This window comes from Lipophrys pholis, assembly GCF_963383615.2.
Source record: "Lipophrys pholis genome assembly, chromosome: 17".
NCBI lineage: Eukaryota > Metazoa > Chordata > Actinopteri > Blenniiformes > Blenniidae > Lipophrys > Lipophrys pholis.
The window spans coordinates 7,043,712-7,055,252 of NC_137643.1; the positions used below are offsets into that span (position 1 = coordinate 7,043,712).

General features: G+C 39.3%; 2 protein-coding genes across 5 annotated transcripts; one reads left to right on the forward strand and one right to left on the reverse strand.

The window, feature by feature from the left end:
• Positions 1 to 907: 907 nt before the first annotated feature.
• On the reverse strand, positions 908 to 4,892 carry LOC308122633 (uncharacterized protein). Of its 4 annotated transcripts, none has more exons than XM_080484588.1 (5): positions 4,769 to 4,892; positions 3,391 to 3,692; positions 2,066 to 2,120; positions 1,859 to 1,970; positions 908 to 1,781 (listed from the first exon to the last, which is right to left on the reverse strand). In XM_080484588.1, the coding sequence occupies exons 1-5, from the start codon at positions 4,779 to 4,781 to the stop codon at positions 1,748 to 1,750; spliced, it is 516 nt and encodes a 171-aa protein (XP_080340714.1). In that variant the 5' UTR covers positions 4,782 to 4,892; the 3' UTR covers positions 908 to 1,747. The 4 variants fall into 4 exon arrangements, with proteins under 4 accessions (XP_080340714.1, XP_080340715.1, XP_080340713.1 ...); XM_080484589.1 differs by having other exon boundaries at positions 3,818 to 4,882; XM_080484587.1 differs by lacking the exon at positions 4,769 to 4,892 and adding an exon at positions 4,505 to 4,718.
• A 4,214-nt stretch (positions 4,893 to 9,106) lies between these two features.
• ecm1a (extracellular matrix protein 1a) lies at positions 9,107 to 10,566 on the forward strand. Its single transcript, XM_080484586.1, has 3 exons — positions 9,107 to 9,232; positions 9,327 to 9,583; positions 10,030 to 10,566. The coding sequence occupies exons 1-3, from the start codon at positions 9,148 to 9,150 to the stop codon at positions 10,234 to 10,236; spliced, it is 549 nt and encodes a 182-aa protein (XP_080340712.1). The 5' UTR covers positions 9,107 to 9,147; the 3' UTR covers positions 10,237 to 10,566.
• Positions 10,567 to 11,541: the final 975 nt, after the last annotated feature.

Consider the following 11,541-nt stretch of genomic DNA (forward strand, 5'->3'; position numbering starts at 1 on the left):
AAGATGCAAGTGCAAAGTTTAAAACTAGGACACCGTTTTAACGTTTAGTTTATCCACTATAAAAAATTTTTTTTATATCTTTTAATATTGATTTTGTGACGTCAAAATGAAGTTGCATTGCGACTTGTGCTCCCGCCTCATTTTGAAAATGTCTACAGTTTGCATATTCTCCCTATGCTTAAATATTTCCCTTAATTATTAAAGTACTCACCCTTTGGGTCAAACTCAGTGGAGCGAGTCCAGGTCATTACCAGCAGTGCTGCACACTTAGTGTCACCCAGCTCACTGAACTTTGCTCAACAGTTGTTCGTCAGCGGGGCCACTCGAAGTCTCTCTTCATGTTTCTCCTGCAGTTTTTTTTTGGATTCACACACACTCATTCTGGATGACTCGGCTGATGTCAGGTCAAATCCTGCTTACATTTTCTACTTTCAGGAGTCATATTTACAGTTCATAACCTAGGTTATTAAATATTGATATTTTTTATTTCAATCAATATAAGAACTAACACCAGTATTACTCTTTATGGGACAACAGAGATTGAGGAGTCCTCGTATTTTCTGCTGTGTGTCCAGGTCACTCCACAGATTGTATAGTCACTCAACGTGCTTCAAATTTCACTGTTGTCGGCCACAAACTCTCTGAAGTGGCAAGTATCCTACTCACACACTATTACAGGTACATCTGAGACGCTGCAGCCACACTCACTGGGTCATGTCTTCAGCTTGTTCCTCTCTCTGGTTTCGAATATCAAAATGACTCAACATGGGTAACTTCATTTTTAAAATGAAAAGCACGTTATATTACACTCTGAAAAAAGGCGGGATTGTTAAACCAAACCTGTATAGACCTGTAAGAGGAAGGGCGGCTCAATGGATGAAAAACTTCTGTACTTTTTGTTTTTATTGACTATGGAATGGTAAATTAGTGATATAGCACATTTTAACACTTGTGCTCAAAGTATATTCACATTCATTCATTCACACACACACCGATGGTGACGGCCCACAGCTGGCGTGTGCACCATGGAGAGCAAGTTATGGTTCAGTCTCTTAACTGAAGATACTTTGACTCATGGACAGGGTGAGATTGGGATCAAATCGTTAAAATGAAAACAACCTTTGTCTTTTTCCAGAAAATTTCAAGCTCCACCCAGACGTTTTAAGCAAAACCCTCCAAATAAACCCACATGCCAACATCTGTGGAGGAAACTGGCACATTGTCCAGTGGAGTAAACCAGACAACTGTCCGTTTCACACTTTGGCTTTTGTACATTTTAAACAACACAAATTATTTAGACAAGCAGTTGAGGCGAGAGGCAGGTTTTGTTTCTTTTTGGCAGAACAGGACAGTTTCCAGTCACAACAGGAGACTGGAGAAGACAAAGCAAAAGGTTTCCCCAAGTGTTCTCTTTTAAATGCACATTAAACCAGTTTGTCCCCCCCCCCCCCACAGAAAAACATCCTGAAAAATCAAAAAGGCTTTTGGGTAAATCTGACTGAATTACAAGTCAGACGTAGCATCACAGCAGGTTTTTAATCCAAGAATTTCTCCATTTTACTGAAAAAAGTGAAATTCGTAAACGATTTGTTCAATTCCTATCTGGGGGTTTCCTGTGTGACATTCGCATGTTCTCGATGTGCCATTTTTTTTTTCTCGTGTCTACTCAGCTTTTTCTAATAATCCGAAGACAGTCATAACCGAAAATCTAACATGCAGACACAGTCTCATAATGTGAACCTCTTCTTCAGAGTTTGCTGCTTTTGTAGCCACACAGCTCCCTGAAAGACACAATCATATCATTAATACAACTTATAAACTCAGGATTTCTCGAGTAGCTTGAGGTTTCGTGACTTACACAGCCTTTGGGTCATTCTTCACAAAGTCACATATCGGACTGCGGCTCAGCAGCTGCGTTTTCAGATTTGTTATCTCTTTCTTCCAGGCGTCAGGCAGGTTTTTCATGAGACCTTGTTGACAACAATGAAAACAGAAAAACGTTTGACTGCACCAGAATTATTCTTGTAATCCACCACATGGTGGCACTGTCTGCTGTGTGCTGTACCTTTACTCTTAGTCTGTTCCTTCTGCAGGGAATCCAGCTCTCCTTTCATTGTTTTCTACAACAGTGTGAGAGAAATGTTGGTAAAGAAATGTTTAGAATAAAAGTGATGTGGCATAGAAGACAGTGGGATAAACCATCAGGCCTCCACACCTACATTACATAAGCAATTTGGGAATGGGAAACATGTTGGCCATAAAAGACCTTCAACAATCAGACTGAGCCTGTAAGACGAGTGTGGGGCCTGAAAATTAATACAGATCAAACATAAACAGCCAGGCACGAGAATGCTCAACGTGACCGTTTCGTGTGGAACAAAATACTTCAGATAAAGCATTTGAAGGGGAAAGAGGAAGTGTTTTCATGCTTTCACTGTCATTTAAAAACCAATGTCATGTGTTAATTTAGTCAGGTCATTGCTGTGTGAAAAATAGAAATCAAAGAAAACAAAAAGGGCCGTTTCATATTTAGATTTTTTTTTTTTCGTAACACATTCAGTTACTAAATCATTAACTCTTCTATTCTGTGTTAAAACTGCCTGAAATTTCAAATCCATCACTCAGTTCATTGCTAAACCGGTTTGTTGACTTGACAGTGATTTCTAAGCTGCACTACATTTAGATGAAATTGTGTCTTTATTTATTTCATTTTTTTTAATTTCAAATCGTCAATTTTAAACTTTGAATCAGACAAATACACAGCTGGTGGGATATTACAGTGCTGTGCTGAGAACCGATTCTAGTTGTTTTTAAGGACAGTGAACAATGGCAATTATTTGTGCATGGTTTTTTTTGGGGGGGGGGGGGGGGGGGTTGCATTTAAAGCTAGGAAAGCACAAGTTGTGTGATCCATCAAAAATCAAGGAGTGGCAGAAAAAAGTAGGGATGAAACCACAAAGTTTATATTTTCTGTGAGGTGCCTTCATCAATTCAAGTATCCGTTTGAAAAAAAAAGTTGCTCAAAGTGAAAATAGGTTAATTTAATAAGTAAGATTTTTGTCACTTGAAGGTTTAGTAAAACAAGTAAAAGGCGTTTCTTATGCTGACTGAGTCATCTTTGTTTTGAGTTCAGACAACGGCCTATTTCTGCTGTCAAAATAGTAGAAATCAGGTCCAGCAGGATGCACAGGAAGGAGAATGACAACCAGCCACTGTGTTTTGACGAATAAAGAGCTTTGACAGAAAAAAAAAAAAAGAAAAAAGAATATGGAGACCATCTTGTGTAAATGACGGGTGAGGCGATATTTCACGTGCAGGTTAGTGCAGTGATGGATATCAGAACTATAAAGAGGAGACAATTAAAACGTTGTTTTTTTTTGTTTTTTTTACCAAAATCTCTTGACAGGCGTTGTTTTCGGTCTTCGTTTTTTCCGCAGTCAAAATGAGTTCAGGAACTTTAGTCTCCATCTCTTGAACTACACTTATTCCACTGGTCACCTGCATGTCCATGTTGGATTTATATTGCTCTTCGGCTGCTCGTCGCTCGTTCAGTTTCTCGGATACCGTTTTCAGCCTTTCATCTTGACTTTTCAGCTCCTTCATCGTTTTGTTTTGGGTCAAGACGGTGTTCAGCAGCCACAGGGACATCAACACGGAAAATATAAACACCACCGAGCTGACCTGCATGGCTGCTGCGATAAGAAAGAGAACAAACGCAAGAGAGACTATTGCAAACTAGAAAAACGAGGATGGGAATATAACACTCAAGTTACAATACAAGAAGTTTCATTTCCAAATATTCCCTTTGTCGTCTCACCTGATCTGTGTGTATTTAGCTCTACACAATGCACACAAGCTCCTGATTGTGTCGCAATGATGCAAGCGGTCAGTCAGTCCGAGCTCCTTTAATTTCTGAACCCTTGCTATTTCCAATTAGTGTGACACTGAAAACTGGTTAAGTAGGTTGTACGCATAGGTACTAAAGTATTTCGCAACACCGAGCTTCAGAGATTTTGCCAAAGAGGGTGGAGACACAGTGCTGCAAGTTTCTGCTCCAATACAGCTGATTCTAATGACAATGGGTACGTCCGAATTGTCTCTCCTATCGCCTTATCTATGGACTTTACCTTAACCCCGTGGATGACGTCACGGGGTTACGGAAAGGTGTGAGACGGCTTCCTAAAGGAGTTAGGGTACGTCCGAAAAGTCCCTCCTATCTCCTTATCTATGGATTTTACCTTAACCCCGTGGATGACGTCACGGGGTTAAGGAAAGGTGTTAGAAGGCTTCCTAAAGTAGTTAGTGAAAGGCGATCACGGTGGTGTAGCAGTCGGACAGCGCTTGTACTTAGTGACGTCATAATCATGCGACGGCTGCGCAAGTTAGTAACGCCTGCCGTGGTGGGGAGAGAACTACAAGTTTCCAAAAATGGACTACAAAAAGCGCATATGGGTTTTAGATGATTTAAAGTTGTTCAAGGCAAATTATTGCTTTGGTAACTTACATGATCTGCGTCCTTTTTCCGACATCGTGAGTTTCCGTAAACTCTCGGATGAGCAGGTCCTAAATATTATCGCTGCAAGGAATTGTGGGGCAGCATGAGCTCGCCTCGTTTGCTAAAGTATGCCTCAGTGGGTTCTATGCTAAAGGAGGATCTAGCAACGAGAATTCAGACAGTCCTTATCATGGTTGCCACACAAAACACTTCCAGGCTTAAGGAGGAGTCGATAAATAAGGAGATAGGAGGGGCAATTCCGACCGGACGTACCTGAAGTCATCATGAAGGTTTTGCAGGGAGCTTGATTAATGAGCCTCTCAGGACAGTCAGGTGTGTTGCTGAGGCGGGGAGACGTGACAGTAATGTGAGCAACCTCGCTGCAATGACTGGTTACATCCCCAAATAGTTTGGAAACAAGTTCATGTTTTTGTCTGTTTGGGTGGGGCTCGAAGATGATTACAGTGGGCAGACTTTCTGGAGTGAAAATATGTGGATGAGCTTGTTTTTGTATTTATAGTTACAATGCAAATTAGTTCAATTTCACCCAAAATATTTGTCTGTTTTCTTCATGGCACACAATAAAAAAAAGTATGTGGCCGTGATGCTTATGGAAACCCACAGTCTTGTACTTGAAATTTTCCTGCCAGCAAAAAAGACTCAAGTCAGCTCCAGGGTTTGTTTGTTTTTTTCAGCATGTGAAATATGATCACAGTGTGACTTTCTGGGAGATATCGATCTTTCTCCACCAAATGCTATACACGTGTGGAGGTTTTCTCCTCGCTCAGACTGGGTGTGTTACTGGCAGCGGGTGCTGTCTCGTCTGCTGTGCCACGTGCCCGGTGTCCGGTCACCCACTCTGAGTGACCTCTGTTGGGCATCATTACCACTCGCTGGGCATTTGCACATAGGAGATGGCTGGTTTGATTTCTCGTCCAACCAAAGTAGTCTGGAACAGTTCAGTGTTCCATTGCAGAAAAGGGCCCAAGTTGAGAAGATGAGGTCTGTTGTCCAATTAGAGGTGGACAAAGTCTAGAAATACATCTTAGCTATTAGTTTGTCCATATTTCTAAGCATTCTAATTCAGTTTTAATTCAAACAATTGAAATACTCAAGTCTTTTCCATAATCACATGGCAACATCATGTATTGCTTTGTTTGGTTTAAGTGGATCCACACCCCCTCAAAAAAACAGCTGAAAAGATGCCAAGACATTAGAGAAACTGAGGCTATACAATGTTCAACATCTAAACTTGGGAAATAACTGTAAAATCACCTAAATCCCCCATTGAAATCGACATGTCATGATAATTATCATTCACAGATAAATATAATCCGACTTACGGAACAAATGGTCTCACTTATTGTCCACAAAAAGAATCCAGTTGATATTGAATTAGATTTTGACAAAATATCATCAAACAATATAAGTACTTGGTTGAGACTGTTATTTCTCTGTAGGTCGAGCATAGTTTGATTATTATTTTCCTAATGACATAGGAGGAAGCTCAATATCCAGCTCAATTTGTGAAAAGTAGGGACATGCAATAGTTTCTGCATCTTGCATATCTTGAAAATGCTCCCGTTCAATGCATTTCCTATAAAAACCATCGTGCCACAGTATTTCTCTTCAGACTTCGACCTCGTGTTTCTTGATTGTCAGGATCTCTGCAGCACTTAGAATCTGACGTTCAGTTTGTGTTGCCTCTTATTTGAATTTGTGCGACCTCCAGCGGCCAAATTCTGAATTGCACTCGATGCTTTGTTTATTTTCGCACAGCACTTCTCACTCATCATCTCTCTTCTCAGTTTGGGCCACAAGCAGTATGTTTGACACTCCTGCTTTAGATCATTTAATGAATGGAGGACGGCAGCATCTTTAGTAGTTTATTATGACTACATCCATATTATATACTGCTTGGTGGTCCCCTCAACAATCAATGATCTGATATCAGCAGTCATACCCTTCACAGGTCAGTAATCCGTCACAGAAAAAAAAATAACAGCACAGGCCTTCACACCTACAAGTAATTTTAGAATTTTAGCACTACAGTTTAATTGAAAGTTTATCATCTGATTGAATGTTTAAGTATTTAGATCTACAAAAAAATTTTTTTTTCCTATTTTGAAAATGTAATTTCTTTTAAATAATTAGAAAACATGGCATGTTTTATCCATTTAAATAACCATGTTTGTGTCACTTCTAATAATTATCTATATTATTCATTTATTAGTCTTTATTTAGTCCGGAGAACCACATTGAGATTAACAATCTCTTTTACAAGTGTGTCCTGGCAGCAGTACATAAAATATTCCAAATGACCGTATTTGCAAGCTTATTAATTTTTTTAATCCTTTTTCTCAAACTAGCAGAGGTGAAATAATGGGGAATATGTGTCCAGCACATCAAGGTCGGTCTGACTTAATTTCAGTCCTTCAGCGCGTCTCAACCGGCATAGAGAGAGCAGTGTGTTTCAAATCTTCAAATCAAACACGGCGGAGGCAAGACTTTGTGTTTATTTTACTCTTTTGTTTGTTAGGTAAGTTGGGCCTGTGAGAGAATAGAGTAATTTATTTTTATTTATTTTTTTGATAGAGCTCACTCCCTACTTGATTTATACATTCACCCCTGATTAGTTACTTTGTCACTAAGAGTAAATAAATGATCACTTTTTCACAGAGAAACTATTTTGGTGTCGCTGCTTGGACCGTTGACGGGGGGCATTTATGTTGAGTCCCAGAAAGCTGCTCGGCTGAGGCGTAACACTGCTGCTCATCTTCAGCTGTGAAGAAGCTGTGTGCAAACATTTCTAGAGAAGGGGCTTCGGAGGGGAGCTCTGAAAATGGGAGGGAGGACATTTGTCTGTTTTGAACGTCCCAAATAAGGCTGTTTTTGTCCTGCATTATGTAACCTCCCCTCAATTGAAATGTTGTTGAAACTGTCAGGAGTGGTTTGGATCACAGATTTAAAAAAAAAAAAACAACCAATAACACAAAGAAGATTTGTTTTGGGAAAATGAGCTGAACGATTAAAACTTCAACAGAGATAATTGTGACGTAAATGTTTTCCTAAATGTTCAAAGGATCTTTTAAGCCGACTCCTTCACTTGCTGTCAAACTCGATGATTTGTCCAACAAGTTCAAAAGATGTAGAGGGAAAGTATTCATACTAATACAACAATAATACACAACATGACGGCTGCAGAAAGAGTTTGAGAGAAAAGCACACGCACATGTCGATACAAATCATGTCTAAAATCACAAGACAAAACAGACCAATCAAATATCCACAAGTCATGATTTAAAGTATACAAATGTTTTGAACAAAGAAGTGTTTTGTTTTATTAGTAATAGCTGCCGACAACTTTCTTAACCGCACCATGCAGAGAGCAGGACTAACGGATGTTGTTTTGGTTTTCAGGGACTCAAAAACAGTAAAGAAAATGACTTCTTCACAGGAAATCCTTCCTCCTCTCATGTCTGTCTGACTTCACCTTGAAGCAAACATGAAAACAACATTTCCAGCGTTTTTGGCCCGTCTGAATCACTTTGATAAGAAACTCACACTCATCCCATCAGTGGAAACGGGGATGAAAGGGTTTTTTTTATTTTATTTTCCGTAATGGCTGTGCAGTTTTGGGAAACAAATGAGAAAGGTTCTGATAAAGAGTCAGCAGAGATAAGCTAAGGGAGGTTTCATGGTTATTACATCCTGTTGAAACCTGATGAGTGAACCTTGCCCCCCCATCTGTCTATCAAAAGTTGAGATTGAAGGCATTTTATGAGAAAAAAAGATATTAAAGAGGTAAGTCCAGTTTTTGTGGATACTTTGAGCAAAAACTTTATGGAAAACTCAAACGTGTGGTATTGAAAAAAAGGCTGTAAAACAATCCAGAAAGAGCAAAGATGGTATTAGAAATATTCATAGCAAGAAAAAAACATGGTCAAGTGTGAAATAAAATATGAAATACTGAACTGAATGTCATTGTAGAATTCAAACTGCGTATTGAGATATATTCATATTTACTGCAGTAAAGTTTAGGTTCATGTGTAAAATTTTTATTGTGATAAAAGTTCCATTACCTCGAATGGTTTTGTGTCTATTTGCCACTTTCAGGTTCATTTAATCTGTGGAACAAAAACAGCACAACTTGATGATTAAAATTCATGAAACTAACATAGATATTATCAAGCGACTATTGCTTTTTTTTTTTTTTTTTTTATAGTTTTCAGATTTTTCGCAAATAGAAGCCAACAAAATAAAAGTGGCTCCATTACATTCAGCCTCCTGATTCTCCTCCAAACGAAAGTCAAAATGTTCTTTTCAAATTTAAAGCAGCACCAACATGTTTTTTTTTTAGCCGATCTTGAACACGTCATGTTGTGCTTATCTTGACAACTGTCAACAGTATCTTTCCTCCTCTCAACTCAACACAACACACACACACACACACACACACACACACACACACACACACACACACACACACACACACACACACACACATGCATGCACTTTCAAGTATTTTTCTCCCACACTGCCCCCACCCTCCTCCTCCTCCTCCTCCTCTTCGCCCATATAAGCTGGTTGGGAGCATCCTTTCACAACAGTCTTCCTTTTCAGAGCTCACACACACACACACACACACACATATGCACACAGCCATGACTTCAGCTGTAAGCCTGACAGGGTTTTGGATGATTTTTTTGATGAGTCTTCACAGTGTAGATCTCGGAGGTAACTTCTTTCACATTCTCCAGCAACACTTTGGTCTTTCTCACTTTCAGCCTGCAGCACTAAGGTTTGGTTTAACGTCTGATTTCCATCACAGAGACCAAGCCGTACTCTCTCAACGAGCCGGACGTCCCCTTCCCGCCCGCCTATCCCACCGCCCAGAGCCTGTTCGCCGTTTGTCACCAGGGTCAAGGTCGTCCCAGATACCCAAACAACTTCTTCCCGCGAGCGGGTGCCAGTCACTTCCGCCGCCGTGGGACCGCCGTCAACCTCATGGAGTCCTGGTTTGACTTCTGCTGCAGTGGAGTCCCAGCACAAGACAGCAGCAAGATCCTCTGCTGTGTCCAGCAAGCTGTGAGTGTTTGAGAGAGGAAGTCACAGCTCTGTGCTGTGACTCCAACAGAAAGGTTCATTAGAAACTATGGATGCAGTCCAACTACTTTTGCAGTCCGTTTGAAGCAAAGGTAGTTCTTCTCTAACCTTGTGCAGCGTGCGAAATGTTAAATAAAGCATCCAGTTCCCTTCCAATCTACAGTTTATGATTATATAGTGTCATAAAGGTAATTAATCATATTTCAGATGAAAAGGTGGTTGTGATTGTCTTGGTATAGATTCGTAGTCTTTATTAGCTTTATTGATTACTTTTGAAGTGATATTAATCAAATCAACATACACAACATAATTCCATTATAATAAATAGAAATTGATTTGTAAGATTTTAAATTAAGACATTAAAATGGAAAAAATTGTGGAACAATTAGCTGCAACGACTAAATCTGTCGTGTCGTTTGTTTGTACAGTGGAGACAAGCCTTGTCGATGTTCTGCATTGGCGAATACTCCACCATGACGCTGGTGTACCAGTGCTGTGAGGACAAGGGCGACACTCGGTGGAGCTGCTTCAACCAGAATCCCATCAACCCAGACTACATCGCCAAACCGGGCTACACCGCCACAGCAGTCGCCGTGCAGGACGGATTATTTTACTTCAACTCCAGCATCTGCTAGAAGAACAAACACAGACATATATATATATATATATATATATGAGCAGAGAGGAAAAGCAAACATCTATCTGTGAAATCTTCGGGATAATACGTCTTTGAAGTTTTTCCTCTTTGTCTGTCTTCTCTTTGTCACAGGTTTTCAGAAAAATACAGAACACACTGGTTTGGTTTATTGTTTTGCTGCACGAGGACAACAGAAGTGTTCACTGCGAGGTTTAAAATACAGTTAAAATGCTCACTGTTATAACTCCCATTAAATGTATTCAGCTTGGATTACATTGTTTTGACCTTTTGCATCGTTTGTAATTGAAATAAAGACACAACTGAAAGGATCCTGTGTTTTTTAAGTTTGTCTCAATTCTTTATCAAGTTTATCACCTGGGATAAATGGCTCATATAGACTGAGGTTTCTTTACGTGAAACAAGACAATTCAGTTGGCAAACACTGTAAACAAACTCTAAACCTTTCATTTCTAAGAAAAGATTTACTTCCAAAAAAAACACAAAACACTTTTCCTCATTATTCACGGATTTCTTCAAGTAACCTTTGATATATACAGAAAGAAAGAGCAGCTGAACGTGATCAGTGTCAAAATTGAAGTTTTATTTTGACGGGGGTTTAAAGAAGGTAACATTTGGCTGCTAAACATGAACACGCCTATAAGCTTTCCAATATATTTGGCTTTTAGAATTACTGCATTCTGGTGGAAATTCATTCACTATCAGTGGTAGATTAAAAAAAAAAAAATACTTTTTTTTTTTTTTACAGTAAATTTGTGACGGGAATCGGAATGTGTGAGAAAGTTTCTTTTTGGTGACACTTTTGGCTAAAATACACATTTGCCTTCAATATCACATATTTCACTGTCACACATAAAGATTACAGCTCTTACGATGTGAAAACATTTCCGAATTGCACAACCTGAACTTGTCAGTACAATTATTTGCATTGGGTTTTATTTTTATTTATAGGATTATAGTACAGAATGTACTGTTGACTCTGTGAACATTTGCACATCCCTGTGTAAATATTTTGAACAGTGTGTATATTCTAAAAACACGTGTCAAGTGGGGTTTTTGGAATTTGTGAGTGGATTCACGAATTTACACCATTTCTGTTGGCGTTGTAGGAAAATGTGTTTTGTTTAAAATGTCTCATTTCAGTTGAGGGAGCTGTCGGTCAGTGTAAGTGTGCCAGAGGAGATAAGGAGAGTTTGGTTATTGAGCCAAAACTTGTGTACACTGGGGGCATTAACTGAAGATCTGATTAGATAAAAACTGGAAATAATTTCTAATCATCACGCTT